The sequence below is a fragment of the Macrosteles quadrilineatus genome, unplaced genomic scaffold (genome assembly GCF_028750875.1).
Source record: "Macrosteles quadrilineatus isolate MER2022 unplaced genomic scaffold, UCM_ALF_1.0 Scaffold_5__1_contigs__length_97177068, whole genome shotgun sequence".
NCBI lineage: Eukaryota > Metazoa > Arthropoda > Insecta > Hemiptera > Cicadellidae > Macrosteles > Macrosteles quadrilineatus.
In genome coordinates, this window is record NW_026542598.1 from 73,102,601 (window position 1) to 73,120,212 (window position 17,612).

Consider the following 17,612-nt stretch of genomic DNA (forward strand, 5'->3'; position numbering starts at 1 on the left):
GCTGGTACTTGGCCTCGCCAACACGCTGTCGCCAATAGTCTCGGTCCCATGCATCTTCCTCTACAAGCCTCATCCTTTCCAAATCTTTTCGTACTTGACCCCACCACCTGGCTTTCGGTCTACCTATTGGTCTTCTTCCCCTCGGATTTCCTCTGAGTGCTATCTTCAGTAGACTCTCCTCCTTTCTCCTTAGGATATGGCCAACCAGCGAGCACATAATAATAATAATAGAGAGGACACGGCGTTTAACCAAATGCACTGAAAGTGTGGCCAAATCCGCCATCTTGGTCCGTCATACAGCCTGAATCCAAGACCCGCGAGCACAGTTCGCATTAAAAACCCCGCGACAAATACACGATCATAAACAACATTAATAGTTGACAAAAAATTCTGAAATTTTGCACACTTGTAGATATGATACTGAGGAAAACGATGGTGTTAATATAAAACTATTAGTTACGATAGTAATTGAGTTATAAATATGTTCAATACTTATGTAGTTTAATATTTCAATTTCAGACATGAAAAAGTTGTATTGCGAGGAAATTTTTATTTTTTGGTCAGAGAAATTTCGTCAGCGGGAAAGTTGTGGATAAATAACCAAATTTAACTATACGATTCACCAAAATTTTTTATCATGTTCGGTTTTCTAAAAAATCAGGTACAAAAGGGATCCATTGCCGCTGCTCCACGCCACGCCCGCTGCGCCGCCGGCCGTCTTCTATACATTTAGCGTGCAGTGTTTTAATGTTTTATACTGTTGTACTGTAATATTGTATATATTAAAGAAATTTTCAAATATATTGTCTATGTAGAATTTTCAACCGTTTAGCACAACTTTTTAAGGATTAATTAGCTTTCAATATCATTCAAGATAAACTAAAGATAATTCTGTAAGTTAAATTAAACTTCCTAAATATATTTGTAAAATTACACTCAATTTATTGTCCCAGAAAAATTACAGTTTTATTGAGATGTTGCCTGATTTTATTTTTGTGAAGACTTTCGTTACTTATTTTACAGTAGTAGTGAACTCTAACATTGGAATATTTTTTAGCAATAATTTTAATTAGGTACTAAACAAAAATGATTTTTGTCCATATTGTTTCATATCCTGAGAAATGTGTACTATTTGGAAACAAATTTACACCTACACATTGTCCAAGTACTTTGTTCGTCAAGTCCTCAATTACATTGTTTTCCTTTACACTAAAATCATTTAACTTTATATCTTCACTATTCTCATCAAGCATAGCAGACGACTAGCGCGCTGCACACGCCGGGACTACTGTCGGGGAATTAAATATGTGCACTCGAGTTTGAGCCTAAATATCTCTTGAGATGAATTATCAGATTTTGTTGAGACAAAAATTAAATATAATCTGGGTTAAATACATTTTACGTGGTAACAATTTAAAAAAAAATCCGTTTACCAGAAAAATTTATATAGTTGAAAGATCCTAAAAAGTACCGATTTTTAAGAAACTCTGCACTAACACTGAAGTTTAAAATTTAATTGTAAACAAACTACTCAGCCAATCTTTCTGAAATTGTTATGGCTTATTGGTAGGTTTATTGTTAACAGTTCCATGCATTTTAAAATTTTTACTCACAATAGTCTTTATGGTGATGTTTTTTTTTTTTAACGTATGCTAACATCGTTAATAAGACGCTAAAAATGTCGTTCAAAATGCCATCGTGTTTGTCGTGACACAAGAAATAAAATAACACTAATATGACAGATTTATAATGTGAACAAAGATGTTTTTTAAACAGATATATATTTGTAAACAAAAATTTCTCCCGCGATAAAAAGATCGATTTACTACGGTAAAAACAATCGATTTACTTTAAGACATTTCCAACAATATACTAATACGACAATGTACTTCCAGAAAAACCTAAGTAATTTTTATGCAAAAGTATTTTTACATTTCAACAAAGTCTATGTAAACAACACTGACTCGAAGCATAGCAGACGACCAGCGCGTTGCAGACGCCGGGACTAGGCTAGCGCCGCCATCTTTGTCCGTTTCGTCGGCTAGTCAGACTGCCACGCTCCTGCGCTCCGAGTAGCGCTTCTATTTTGTTATGTGTTCGCTGTGGCCAACCCACCTTAATCTTCTACTCTTAACTTCTCCAATGATATCAGGGTCTTGAAATAATTCTCTTAGTTCCCGGTTGTGGCGGATTCTCCATATTCACATACTGGCCCATATATAGTTCTCAAAACTTTGTTCTCAAAAGTTATTATTTTCTTTTCTGAGTTCTTGCTCAGGATCCAATTTTCCCCTCCATATAAAAGTACAGGTCTTACTATAGTTTTGTAGATTCTAATTTTTGTCTTTCTCGTTAAAAGTTTTGATTTCATTAGTTTACTGCATGCGTACCAACTCTTATTTGCTAAATTTATCCTATTCTGAATTTCCATGTCTTCCGTATTTTTGTCAGATAGTAGAACGCCTAGATAGGTGAAATTATTTACTCTTTGGAATTCATGGTTGTTGACTTGAAAAAACTCTTCATTATTTCCAGCTTCTCCTCTTGTTACTATCATGAATTTGGTTTTTGCATAATTTATTTTTAGCCCTACATACTCAGTTTCATTTATTAGTATCTCCGTTAAAACCCTAAGATCTTCTTTTCTTTCAGCCATCAGTGAAACTTATAAAAAATTATAAACTATCAGAATGAATTACATTGAGTTAAGACTATAGCAGTTGATGCAGCTCAAATCTGTGCATTAGTCATAACTTTTTTTTCTTCTGGGATAGGGTTTGATCCCATTATTCCTGATCAAATCCCAAACAAATATTGTAATATTGTGATAACCTTATGGAGGATTGAGTAAAATCATGTTAAGGTAAAAGGTGTCTAATTGTTTAAATTAAACTAAATTAAACTGCAAATTTATTTAAATTTAAAGTGATTTAAAATTCCAAATATATTTGTGGATGTATAATTTTTACATATTTAACTGATATATTTCTTGTTATATTTCAGAACAAAGTGTCCAGTGTGACGTACCAGTCCGGCCCCAACAGTGAGGAGTTGTACAAGATTAGAACAATCGAGGTGGAGAGTCGAGCTACAGGATGGTTTAGCTGTCCAGTTGTTGGTCAGTTTTTTTTCTTGCTTATGGTAGTGTATTTTACAACCAGAGGTATTTTATAGTTTGCCTTTTTGTGGTCTCTTTGCCAGTGGTAAAGGAATATAAAGGAATCTCAAACCCTTTTACCTAGAAAATATTTTGTGAATATGCTAAAGATTTAATTCAGTTTTTCTTGCACCAAAGACAAGACCTTAACCACTAGATTAGCATTACATCAATTTATTAGAGCAGTTTGAGTTTAATTCTTTCATAGATCACTAGTTAATGCTATACTTTGAATGTTGTACCTCAAATTTGCTACCAAAAATGTTACCAAGTACATTTGTAACAACAGGACAGGTAAGAATGGTCAGTCTCATTCCAAGAAAAAATGTATGTCTAACTCAACTCTATCCTACCCAACTACCCTGGTTTACCCCTCAAGTGATTGGTCCTATCATACCTGGTTACATACCCAGTTGCTAGGAACTGTCCAAGCAAAGTGTAACTGTGTGTGTCTAGAATGTGCCACTCTCACACATTGTTTTTTTGTAATAACAGGTTTAATTGCATCTATATACATCCACAAACTTTAAATTTATATTTTTGATTAGGGCTGCTTTCTCTCAAAAACATTTGTGATTCCTTCATAAAAAATCCTATTGGTATAGTCACTGAAAAAAGTGCAGTAGTGCAGCTGTGCTTACACAGTGCAAAGCAATCTGGAATGAAAGCGATTGCAGCAAGAAGTGATTATTGCTAATTTGTTAAGAAGTTTTGCCGACTCTTGCACTCCTCTATGTGTACCAGATCTAACAGTGATTTGTGCAGATCGAGAACACAGTGTGGTGAGACTGGAACTGAAAGGTCCGGACAATTCTCTGCGGCTCCGTCAGATCAGAGTGTTGGGCGAGGCGGAGGGAGAACCACTGAGACAGGGTCGCCAACACAGTGCTGCCACCATACAACAGCGAAACACCGAGGCAGAGACACTCAAAGTGTTCAGACTCATCACATCACAGGTCAGGCCTGCCAACTTTAACTTAACTTTAATGTTTTGTCACAGAACATTGTTGTATATTGAATGATTATCTGGGGAAAGTAATGTAAGTGGTGTTGATGATTTGGGACCTTCAGCAAAAATCCTGTTATATCCCCTTTCAAATTGGATTTTAACTTAAGTTTTTTGTGTTCAACCTAAACTAAAACTTATATTTTTTAATCTACTACGCTCATTAATATGAGTAGTGAATGTTGAGCAATAGAGGAAGTTTTAATATAAACTATGTTTGTACTAATATGCATAAGTAGTTAACAAATACCTTTAGGAAAATATGTTTTTAAAGTTTTTCCATAATGTTTATTTAATAACTTCATTTTGTGTAGCTTAAATTGTCACATTTTATTTCAGGTGTTTGGAAAGTTAATAACTGGAGAACAAGAAGAACCAACAATTGAGGAGACCAATGACCTCAAAGAACACATGGTTGGCATTTTGTTTAGCCGCAGCAAGCTTACCCATCTTCAGAAACAGGTTTGATTTTCAGAAACATAACCTTAATTTATAAATATAAGATTCTTTGTGTATTTGTTGTGGCAAATGTACCTTTTTCATTAATTGTAAAAAAAAGATTGGTGTGGTATAAAATGACACTCATCCACTCATCCATACGTAAACATTTTTGTACTATGTGACTAAGGCTTGAAGAGTCATAGAAAGTATGCAGGTGTAAGGATTAGAAAAAACTATGTGATATATTCTATCACTAGTCAAAGGTGGTATGTATGTACTGCATGCTAAAACAATCTTAAAGTATAGCGAAGTGTAGATGCCTAAAACCTGGAACGTATCTTCCAAGCACAGACAGACAGGTGTGCCCTCTTGACACACCCTTTATGGTGTACAGTCAGCCATATCACACAGAAATATGATGCAATTTCATGGTATGGAAGGCTATAGATAACTGGAGATTGGATGATCGAGAGTGTACTTCCTAGAGTACCTACAGTACTGGATGCTGATACAGAGTCCCGCAAACTCGGCACTGGATAACCCGGCAGTCTGGATAACTCGGCCATCACCTGGCTCAGAAAATTAGTGATTTTTTGAGTCCGAGTCAAACATGGACACAAGCCAGCTCAAGTATAATCATTTGCAACTCGTACTAAGGATTTGTTGTACTATATCTGATGACTTAATACTGACTTGTAATATAAATCTAATTGAAAAAGGCGGTTAAAAAGCTTAAAAATTGTATTGCTCTTATTTTTAACTCTAGTTCCCGATAACCCGGCATTTCACAAACTCGGCACCCTTCCAGTCCACATTACGCCGAGTTTGCGGGACTCTACTGTACTGTAATTCGTAAATCATTTATAACATGTCTAAGAATCCCATCTGTAGAGCCTTTTGCCCGAACAGCTACATTACCTGGTTTTGGCTATTTTGCATGGTCATAAATGTTAAAAGAGAGTAAAGAGACACGTTTAATAAAGAGAAATAAACAGGAATAACATAATCAGCTGATTTAATTTCCAGGTATGCACACACATAGTGCAGGCCATCCGGAAAGAGACAATAGCTCTGCGGGAAGAGTGGGAGACGAGGCTGTGTTCCGGAGTAGCAGCCAGCGACACTCCGGACACTTACTGCTTTGAGATGCTCTCCATGGTGCTGGCCCTGAGTGGGTCTAGTGTGGGTCGTAGCTACTTGGCACATCAGCACAGCCTGCTGACTGATCTGCTGAGCTTACTACACACAGGGTCGGCACGAGTACAGCGCCAGGTATAGTCCACATGCGTGTACCTTGTTTATGGTTCAAAATTGGGTCCAGCTGTTTGTAACGGGTTTTTCCTTTAGCAAAAGGTCTGGATTAAGAATCAGCTGATTGTAACAAAGCTACACAAATCGTCCAATATTTCACTCCACATCCATCTTGCATTCATATTCATCTGAAAATCCTGTTGGTGGCATTACTTTGCCAAAAGTAACGACAATGTATGATGCCAAATTTTAAGTATGAATACACAAAATGTCAACATTTTCAAAAGCATGTCTCATCTGTTAGAATCAAGACGGCACATTTTCTTCAGTAAAAATAAATTTTTGTGTGATGTGCATTCACAGTGACATCATGATCTAGATGTCACGTCCTGTGATTATTGTGCTAACATCAAGATATCCTCCTCCAATATGAATATAGCAGTATATAATATCTTGATCATTTTCAACAATTGTGGTAACATTTCGATAATTTCCTGCGCAAATGGCAGCATCTTCATGAATTCTTTGCAATCTCCAAACTTTGCAGACCCAGACGTATTGCTCAATCCCAACATAATCATTGGATCTTATCCCAATTTCATTTAATCCTCCCAATAACAGAAACCAAAACTTTCCCTTTGTTGTCTTGAACGCCATCATTATGTATAATTATTAAAGAAACATTGTTCTCTATGTAATAATTAAAGCACTTTACGTTTTTAATAAACTAACTGTTTACCTAATTCAAAGTTTTGAACTTTCTAAAACTGACTGGTAATGTACAATACACAATGTATGATTGTAGTTATACCACTAGTATATCATGTTGTCCCAGGTGACGCTACTACTGCGCCGTATGCTGCCAGAAGTTGCACCACAGACATTGGCTCATCTGACTTGTGTGCCTCGCCTACCTCCCTCGGACTTCAGCGCTGTGACTACCAGCAAGAGTGACGACGACGAGTTTGACCCCCATAGGTGTGAAATGGTTTATCAATTGCTTTTCGGATACATTACTTCTTATCCTTCATCATCCATCTCATTCCTGCCCTTTAAATACAAAATTATGCTCTTAACAACATTTTATATGAAGAATTAAAATTTGACTTTAATTCGTTTAAATATCTTTGACTATAAGAAAAACAACCTGTGAAATAAACATCCAGTAGTACACAGGTTCACCTATGTTGGAAAAAAATGGATAGCTCTCATGCGATTAGAACTTTTCTACCTCCACTAAAATACATACAATACCTAGGTAAGTAACCTAATAAACAAATAAAACATTGAAACCACATTCCCAGTGTTGAATCCTTGTGTGCCTTTGCAGGATTGGTATCCTGGATGTGTTCCTGAGCGTTGTGGCGAAGGCGTTGACAGTGCAGGTGAAAGTGAAGGCTCGTGAAGGCAAGGGTGTAACGTCTGTCACCCTAGCAACGGCCATCCACCCGCGCGACCCCATGGGTAAACGATGGTGGCTTCGGGGCTGCATCACCCGGAAACTGGCCGAGGACATCATACAGCTCATCAAGGACATGTCTTCGGTAATGCTCATGTGTAACTGTATATGCTGACCTTGATGGCAAACAAGTTATAAAAGCAAAATGTGTAACCCATGTGTTAATGTAAACCTTGTGTATTAATCTCAAGTGTTAATTAGTGTACAATTTTTCCTTGTGGTCATCTTCTATTAAAACATCAGCTGTAACAATAAGTTGATAGCTATACAGTTTGTAATAATATTTAACTTAGTCTACATAATCTTTTATAATTACCTGAGTGCATCCGTTGTAGGAACAAAACAGTTTAAAACTTCACTTAAAACACATAAACTTCATTCAATTTTCTAACAATCAATGTGGATAATCTTTCAGGGTAAGCTGTCTGAGGTATGGGCACGTGTGACTAAGGGCGCCATTGCTGAAAACATCATGAACCTGACTAAGTTGTCGGAGGTACAGCGGTCACCTGGTGAGTGTGTACGATGTCCCACGCTTTGGCTCTCGCTCGCCTCATTGTGTGTGCTGGACAACGATCACGTTGAGCGTCTGTCGTCTGCACAGTGGCGTAACAGTGCTGATGGTAACCCGCCGCCTCCCAGGGTAAGGTCATTTAGTCAAAGTGTTATTATTTCTTGGATATTGGGGTTAGGCCTGTAAAGGCTTTAAAAATAAGACTAGTATTTGAAATAAAATATTTGTTTGGATTGTGCTACTAAAATATTTAGACAGTTTCAGCTCGGTTGATCTTGAATCTGGAACGCAAGTGAGGTTTTGCTACAACAATTATTCTTCTCTTCACAAAAGCAACATGGTTCACTTAACAAATAAAGTGTATTAACATTAAATAAAAAGGAGTCTGGTTTTCAAGCAGAATAATGATGTGTTGAAATGCATTACTGTAGTTAATTTTTTTTTATCTTTACAACTAGTGCTTCTGTTAAAAATAAATATTTCCCATTTTAGCCAACATGCAGCAACCATGATGATGGAGAGACACTAGCTATCATTCAGTGCAACATTTGCGGAAGTCTGTGCGCCGACTGTGACCGGTTCCTACATTTGCACCGGCGCATGCGCATGCACCACCGTCAGGTACTTCTACAGCTCTTTCAGAATAATATTATTTTATTAGCAAAGGAAAATTTAGTATTGAATGATATTTTATTGTTTTTCACAACATGTAATTATATTATGGTTATGGTACAAATTTTTGTATACTTCAAATTGAACTATAGATATCCCTCAATTTAATATTTTCTCTAAAAATTATAATGTGACTGTCTTGTCTTTCCATTGCCCAAAAAACTACTGTACCAATTCATCAGAAATTTTGCACAAAGATTAACTACTAATCTACAATTATTACAGGCCATGAAGTCTATTTCAATTCCGATATCAACCTCTGAAGATCTTCCCTGTGTTTCCAAACTTCAGAGTCGTAGATTTGGGAAGTAAATTGATCTTAATGGAGTGAGCTTTAGTATAGAATGAACTGTACTAATAAAATTAAGTGATTGGTCACAAGATGTGAACCTACGATATTGCTGTCTTGGACTTGAAGTCTTTTGTGCTACTGACTGAGCCACTGACACCAAGTTAATATCAAAAACGTGTTTAATTGTAAATACCTAAAATGTAAAATCTTCTTCCCCGCAGGTCTGCAAAGAAGAAGAGGAAGCAGTAAGGGTGGACCTACACGAAGGTTGTGGCCGTACCAAACTGTTCTGGGCTCTGCTGCTGGCCGACTCCTGTACTCTAAAGGCGATGGTGGAGTTCCGAGAGGGGGCCCGAGTGAGCGGGCGGGGGCCAGGGGTGGTGTCTGGGGTGTGTCGTTTCTGTGGGGCCACTGGGTCGTCGGGGCTGCTAGCCATCGGCAACATCTGTGCTGACCAGGAGTGTCAGGTGTGGGAATATTGTCAGTTTTTCACAAGAGCTTTCCATATTTTTCGCTGCTTAATGGTTACAAAACTAACATACTAACCTCCCTCATTGGTTGTCAAAGAATTTCAGAATGATTTTAACTAAGTACTACTAACATTACTAACACTAATAACTCTAACATAACATTTTTTCTCAAATAATGGAGTTTAAATTGTTTACCTGATAAAATCTGAGCCCAGGAACTTGTGGGGGCACAATCAAAGGTCATCTTATACTACTGATATTTTGTCCCTACGTAATTAACGTCTCTCCAAAAAGTAGGTTGACAAGTATGTGAGTTAAAATATAAAAAAAACACTGTCATTACAATCTGACTTGAAATTGACAGTTTTAAACTTTAACTGTTATTTCAAATCAGTCTACTCCTTAAAGAAATCCTTCATCAAGCTTAAATATCAGCGGTTTTTAAAGCCCTTGGATTCTAATTTTCTCAGGTAGGCCTAAACTAGTTCAAATCAACCCATGAAAAAATAAATACTTCCTAACTTTACATTAAATGAGTTAGTTAACGTTTAATTGCAAACGGAAGTTTGCTACACTTGTTACGAGATGTAATAAATTAATATAAGGTAACATGCACGTTGATTTGGTGGGATGACTTACAAAAACTTAAAATTTAGTAAGGTTTTTGTTTTGCACACAAAAATAACTAAATGCCTCATTGTTTTGGTTATAAACTTGCAAGACTAAGTACACAGCATAATCTTCACCGTTTAATGTTTCAGGAGCATGCTCACAATGTGTGTACTAAGATGTTAGTGTGTGGGCACTTGTGTGGAGGAATCGCTGGGGAACCTGAGTGTCTGCCTTGTCTACATGGTTGTTCAGGAGACTCGACTCTCAAGCAGGACGCTGATGACATGTGCATGATATGCTTCACTGAAGCCATCTCATGCGCTCCTGCTATACAGGTAGGAACGCTAACAAGAATAACAAGATGTTGGTTACTGAACACGTTCGCAATGGATTGCCTTTTTTACGTTTATAAATTATATATTTGTTTGAGTTTCTTTTTTTTTGCCACTGTTATATGGCTCTCAAATGAGTACAACCATTTTACAACTACAGACCAATAGCTTCTTTCTTCATTTCGATCCACAAGAAAGAGTAAGGTGACAGAAGTAGTCTGGTTGCGGATATTGTACTTAATTTCTTAGATGGCCTGAAGAAGCCCATTTTGGTTTTGTGAGTCCAAACGCAGCAGTAAGCATTGGTCTAATGGGTTGATTTATTGTACACCTGACACAATTGGAACTGGTGCGGAAACTATAAACCATTGGTAGCTAAGGCTTCAAATTTTTATGTTAAACCGCTATGAGTCACATATTGACTTCACTCTAAGATTGACCTTTGGAACAGTGAATAAACCAGTTTAGATAAGAAAAACAAAGTTAACACAGTTTATTTAGCCATTCAAAAAATTTATTATTGGGAGCAGAGCGATTGAAAAGCATGGCAATGCATTGTGTTCATGTCTCAATTGGATTGTGGTTTTAGGGGAATAATCATTTCAACTGTTATAAATGTTAATTATTCTTCATCGCAACACTAGTTCAATGTTGAAAACGCTCTCTCATGTTTTACGAAAATTCAGAGATGTGTGTTAAGAAATTTTGTGAGTGGCCTTATTATAAGGTCCATTTCTTTGCACCTACACCTTAAAAAAATTTTGATAGTTCATAAAATAAAGCTGTCAGGTTTGTTTATCTGAGACAAATCTCTCAAGTAATGATGATGAACAATTTTTTTCATTTTGTTTCATTGCTAACTCTTGTCCGCAGCTCAAGTGCGGCCATGTCTTCCATCTTCACTGCTGTCGTAGCGTGTTAACTCGCCGATGGGCCGGACCTCGCATCACCTTTGGCTTCTCTCAATGTCCCATTTGCAAGGTACTACTTTTTTACTCATTGAATTTCAGGGATAGTTCGTTCATTTAATTATTCACATTTTTTAATGTCGTCTCATCATATAAGAACCAAAATTCAATTTCCCACAAAACAAGTTTCTGGTGAAAACACACTCGTATTTGAGTTTGGAATAGCTAAATTAATTTGATTTATCCTCAGTAGAAGATGTACCTTAATACTACTTCATCATGTAGCTATAAAGTGTTACTTTATATCTTGCTGTTGCATACTACTTTTAAAGTAGCCTCCTCAACACTTTTTGTAACTGAATTTAACTTTAACTTAGTTAAGAGCTACATTAGCATTATAACATTATAAGTATTTGCAAAACGTAATTGACTTTAGACAATATACAATATGTACAACTTAACTGTTCAGGCTCCAATCGAACATCCAGTTTTGGCTGAGTTGCTGTCTCCTATACAGTCTTTGTATGAGGACGTGAGACGCAAGGCACTCATGAGACTAGAATACGAGGGACTAGACAAGGGACGTCCAGATCCTGCCTCCTACGCCATGGAGCGATACGCTTACTACGTCTGCTTCAAATGCACTAAGGTAACACAACAATCAATTAGGTAGTTAATTGCATATACATTGAGTACAGTGTTGTGTCAAATCTTAACCTAGTTAGCAAACTTTGTTGAAGTTACAGATATGTTATTGATAGAAGATCTACATAGAACTTAACAGTTTTTTACAAAATGGGAAAATCTGACAAAATGTACAAATTTTACAAAATGGTCAAATTTTACAAAATGGACAAATTTTACAAAATGGACAAATTTTACAAAATGGACAAATTTTACAAAATGGACAAATTTTACAAAATGGGCAATTTTTACAACAAAAATTGATAAAATGGACAAATTTTACTAAAATGCACTGTTGAGTTTACAACAGCTGGCTTTACTCTTGACTTATTCAGGATTCATTTTTTAAATTTCTGTTTCGGTTTTGATACTCGAAATTTCAGGTTTTGGCCTACACTAGTTCATGATAAAGGACACTTTCTAAAAAATTCCAAACCTTATTTTTGTAGTGATACTGTAGGTGGACTAGGGATTGTATAGAAAAGAATTATTTTTGACCCTAGTGATGAAATATACTGTTGGGACCTGTAAGATAGTGTTTGTAACAAAATAAATTACCAACAGTTATTAGTCTAATTATATTGCTTGCCTATTTTTATTCAGTACTAAAAAAATGTTCATTAAACATCTTTTATTTTGTGATGTAATTATTGAGCCACACCCTAATTTGTTTTAGGGTGTGGTCATCCGTGTTTGTTTGATAATATCATGTCAGATCCTTTGATAAGGCCAACACCTCAACTCTGTTATACTGTTGAATTCAGTCATTTCCTATTGTCTACCCGGCAGTATGGTACAACAGAAAGTGTTCCTTGTGTGAATGTTTAGTGATTGATGTTTTAGTTATCTTATTTATCTTATAAAAAGTAGATTATAAGTAGAAAAAAAATCAACAATGGCCAGTTCAAATGCTAATATTCAAGAGATATACGATGCTTTGGAAAAATTATCACTTAGGGTGACTCGGGTCGAACAATCCATCGCTTCTCCTCACGATTGTTTCTCGAGGTCTTACTTTAGTGAATTGACAAGATCTTTAAGCATGCCTGGATTAAGATTTGTTGGAGAGAAATTCCAACACAGGATTCATTCTTACTTGTGGCTTCTTATTCACTCAGTGGCTTTGCTCATCAGTTATGTTTACATCCAGGAAGAATACAACAACTGGCAGTCTTCTCCTGTTGTTAGAACTTTGTCCAACAACCTGACCTTTGTCGATGAGATACCCTTCCCTGCCATCACGATTTGTGTTCCCTACTATTTTAAGAATGATTACGACTATATGAAGAACATTCATAAATGCATGAATTGTAATTCAACTGATAACAATTTCTCGGATTGTTTTTACAACGGGAAATGTGAAAGATACGAAATTGAAACTCTCGCAGTAGCTTCTGGCTTTTGTTCATTCCAGGGACTAGAAGGCTTTCCTGATGCTGCATCTAAAGTTTATTCACGGGATGTAAATGTATCGATCGACGGTAAACTGTTTAGTAGTCTTTCACAGCGAGTTTTGCCACCTTGTGATTTTCTTGTTCAGCAGCGAATAAATGAAAACAAAGACTTTCAAAGTGGATGTAACAGCAATGGATTTCAGCATTTCTTAGCCTACGGTGCTTATGGTATGTGCACAACTGTCAACGGTTTACGACATGAAGACATTTTAAAAGAAAGCGCAGTATCTGCAATACCAATTCAGCCAAAGTCGATCGATAAAAGATATGTGGGGAAAGGTATGAGTTTGGAAAATATGATGTATTTCAATGGTGGAAATAATACTATACCCGCGTATTTCACAGAAGATGATTATTTTACTTTTTATATTACAAAGCAGAAAAATCAAACGGGTGAAAATATTTGCAATACATTTTCCAATGATGAAATAGCATCTGTTATTTTACACAACCCGGCAGAAATACCTTTATTGCAGGGTTTGGAACGGATGATTAGCGTAAATAAATATAACTATATGAAGGTAATTCCCAAACTTGTAATCACCAAGAAAGACCTAACTAGGTACAGTCCTGCTCAAAGAGGATGTTATTATTCACATGAACGAGAGTTGATGTTGTTCAAGTTTTACAGTGAAAGCAGCTGTGAGGCTGAATGTAACGTGAACTGTTCTATCAAAAATTGCAATTGTGTCCCTCTTTATTTGCCGCGACCAAATACTTCTCTAAGAGTGTGCGTGGTTGAATGCATCTATGCTAACTGTGATTGTGGTTGTCTACCAGATTGCATATCTCTGTCATATGAATTTGAAGCCAGGAAAGAATCAAAGAATACTAATGAAACAGGAGTTTTGTTTGTGTTTTACAAAAATAAAAGTTTCAATCCAATGATTCGAATAGGTATCAACGACTTGGCAGGTTTCATAGCCTACAGTTTTGGGATTCTGGGAACATTCAATGGATTTAGTGTCATGGTGATATTTGAAATAATCTACTTCACAACTTTCCGCTTATGGAGCTCGATAAAAAACTATTTAAATTCCACTGATAATTGATCACTACAGCTTGGTAAGTCAATAATAATACTTTTATATTATTATTGGTAGAAAATGAACATTTCCTCCAATATTGAATATTTATGATGTTTTTCACTACTGTCATATCATATCATCACAATTAGTTATCTTAAACAGATATACACTGAAAATAAAATTGATAATTCCATATCCAAACAAAATGGCAAGCATTAATAAAAGTACAGTATGGTAAATTTTTTAATTTTATTTTTTAATTAATGTAACAAATGTTATTTTTATTTTAATATATTTATAGTTTTATTTGTATTTTAAGAAATTTATCAACCACGTTCAAAGTTGTCTACATAAATAATTTAATATTCACTTTGGAAAACAGGAAAACTTAGGTTCACAGTATTCATCAATTTGTTTATTAAAAATTCTGCATTAGGAAGGGTTTTGATTTCAACATACTAAAAAATAGGTAGTGCTGTCTGTGGATGTAAATGATTTTCTGCTGGTGTCTATAATGTGTTTATTGTTATCTACGTCATCGGCGTTTTCCCCAAGGGAATAGTCCAAACCCTGGTCTTGTTACATACCAACGTTGACCTTCGTCATTAATTGATAGCCCAATGACAAATAGCATTTGGGTCCAAAATCGATCTTGCTTGGAATTGAACCAAAAACCTTTAGGATTGAAGGCAAGCACTATAACTACTCCACTACTGATACAGTGTTGTTGGTTTTCCTGACATTTCGCTGTGTTGCAGGCATACTACGGAGGAGAGGCTCGTTGTGACGCAGAACTCGGAAGCGGAGAATTCGACCCGGCAGAGCTGGTGTGTGGGGCGTGTTCGGACGTGTCGCGTGCCCAAATGTGTCCCAAACACGGCACTGACTTCCTAGAGTACAAGTGCCGCTACTGCTGCTCCGTCGCTGTCTTCTTCTGCTTTGGAACCACTCACTTCTGTAACGCTTGTCACGACGATTTCCAGCGTGTCACAAACATTTCCAAACATGAATTGCCATCTTGCCCAGCTGGTGAGTAGATAGAAAAACCGTCTAGGAAAAATGTAATGAAATGTATAACTAAATTTAAATGTTCAAAAGGGCCAAGATATACAATAATTTGTTTAATTCACAAGCGCGCTTTCGGAAACTAGGTTTCCATCGTCGACTGTGTTTAAAAGTAGTACATAAACAGCCTGACGATGGAAACTTAGTTTCCGAAAGCGCTTGTGATTTAAACAAATTATTACCCTATATATTGCCCTTTTTGAACTTTTAAATTTAGTTATACATTTCTTAATTAACAATATCTCCAATACAGTAGACCCCCTCTTAACCGACCTCGTATTAACCGATAATCGGATTATCCGCCTTCGATCGTAAAATAATACAGTTTGTTTTAACCGACCTTGCTTTGAGAGCAGCTCGGTTTAACCGCCGCTTTCTAGGAATCTCGGCATTTCCGCTCCCACACTGGGCGATGAGAACTGAACCATACGCTTATCTCTACAGGATATGACTAACAATAAGTTATTTTGTGTTGATCACAAAAAATATAGCATAGCCTATTGTCAGTTTGTCATCATCGTTCGTAGCTCGAGCACATCTGATCTGATTTGTTATCTGTGCGGCAAATGTATAACATCATAAAGTGTGTTACGATTTTGAGAACTGATTATCTTATCGCCGGAGTAAACAAACAACGTAACTTGTAGGGAAGGCAGGGAAGGGGGGTTAACAACTCCAAGGTCAAGATAGTTTTTGTGCCTCGAGCCTCCAGTGAGAGGCTATAAATAAACGTCCTGTCTTGTAACAAAATGGTCGCTTGTATCTTTAATGTCGACAAAAGGTTCTGTACTGTATTACGATGTATTTGGAAAGCATCAATTAATACATTACAGTACTAAAGTTATTAAAATAGGAATTTTATTGACTCTTGCCTAGTATTATAATATATTCCACTGAAAATAGGCCTATTTGACTTAACCGTGTTTTGTGTTGTGTTTATTTGTGACTTTTCTATCAATATGAAAAAGGAGATAAGAGTAGTTTATTTTATAAATAATGCAAGTATGACTTCAAAATAACGATTATATAATTCCAAATGAATAGCACTTCATTATGTTATGATTTTAGGGATTGCCCGTTTTAACCGACCTTTTGAGTTATCCGACCTAGGTCCGGTCCCATTAGGGTCGGTTAAGAGGGGGTCTACTGTATATGTTATTAGGAAAGATATATTTAAGCAATACATGATTTTATAAAATGTGGTTTGATTTTTTTTTGGAGGGGGTTGATGTTTTTAGGGTATTGCATATATATTTCAAAACAATTCTAGTTAATCCAATGCATTTAATTTTGTCATTCAGGCCCCAAAGCCAAGCAGTTGGAGGGAGACGAGTGTCCACTTCATGTCAAACATCCTCCAACAGGGGAAGAGTTTGCGCTTGGTTGCGGCGTCTGCCGTAACGCCCACACGTTCTAACACGCCTGAACACGTCTTCACCTCACCAGCTGTGCTAATATTACTACCACTAGTCAAATTGCAACTTGAAGCTCTCTTTCCATTCTAGGAAACAATGTTTTTATTTCTGAATTAAAATTAGGATAAAGCTTTTCTTAAAATAATTATTCCAATGTCTATGTATGGTATAAGTAATTGATTTGACTTTTTGGCTTTCATTTGATGTCGTGAACAAAGAAATGTTATCGAAAAATGTTATCAAATAAAGTAACAACGGGTATAATTTTGTTTACTCTTTTTACCTCAGCAACTTGGTGTATGTAAAACAGATTCAGGATAATAAAATCTGTTACATCAATAACCGACAAAATGGCTCCTCAGAATTGATTTTAAAGATTTTAATAACTCTACAAACTTATATCGGGATGATCAGCCTAATATTGGAAAGGGTGATAAATGTGGTTCCCATTCCACTATAAACTGTGATTTTATGAATATCACGATTTTTTCATTTAACGAGCTTAATTGTTTTTACAACATGTGTAAGTTATTAAGAGATAAAAACACCCCCGCCGCAGCAAACCTGCCGTCTAAGCGAATTTCCATTTGGCCGAATTGATTTTCAATTGATCTATTTAAATAACATTAGGTTTAACGAGTACCTAGGTTTGCTGCTACAAGGAAACTAATAAAGTAGTGTGTTTTTAGTAAAATATTGATAGCTTACTATAAAATAAATAAATTTGCCAAGTTTGATCAAAATATATCCATAAACAAGCAAACTACAACATTTTACAATATTCTCCATAAGAATAACATGGGAATTTTAAATTTACAATGTTTTTAGTTTTCTCCGTAACCAATAACCGTA

At 36.1% G+C, this 17,612-nt stretch overlaps 1 protein-coding gene across 1 annotated transcript in view; it reads left to right on the forward strand.

Annotated features, from left to right (window-relative positions):
• LOC128993926 (E3 ubiquitin-protein ligase MYCBP2-like) overlaps positions 1-17,013 on the forward strand; it is a 572,029-nt gene extending 555,016 nt beyond the window's left edge. Inside the window, exons 65-78 of the mRNA XM_054418047.1 lie at positions 3,004-3,118; positions 3,923-4,113; positions 4,503-4,625; positions 5,631-5,876; positions 6,691-6,833; positions 7,186-7,399; positions 7,730-7,957; positions 8,321-8,449; positions 9,014-9,259; positions 10,024-10,209; positions 11,080-11,187; positions 11,584-11,763; positions 15,039-15,309; positions 16,647-17,013. Of these exons, the coding sequence (XP_054274022.1) occupies positions 3,004-3,118; positions 3,923-4,113; positions 4,503-4,625; positions 5,631-5,876; positions 6,691-6,833; positions 7,186-7,399; positions 7,730-7,957; positions 8,321-8,449; positions 9,014-9,259; positions 10,024-10,209; positions 11,080-11,187; positions 11,584-11,763; positions 15,039-15,309; positions 16,647-16,762 (2,496 nt within the window). The 3' untranslated portion in view covers positions 16,763-17,013. The remainder of the gene's footprint in view (positions 1-3,003; positions 3,119-3,922; positions 4,114-4,502; positions 4,626-5,630; positions 5,877-6,690; positions 6,834-7,185; positions 7,400-7,729; positions 7,958-8,320; positions 8,450-9,013; positions 9,260-10,023; positions 10,210-11,079; positions 11,188-11,583; positions 11,764-15,038; positions 15,310-16,646) is intronic.
• Positions 17,014-17,612: the final 599 nt, after the last annotated feature.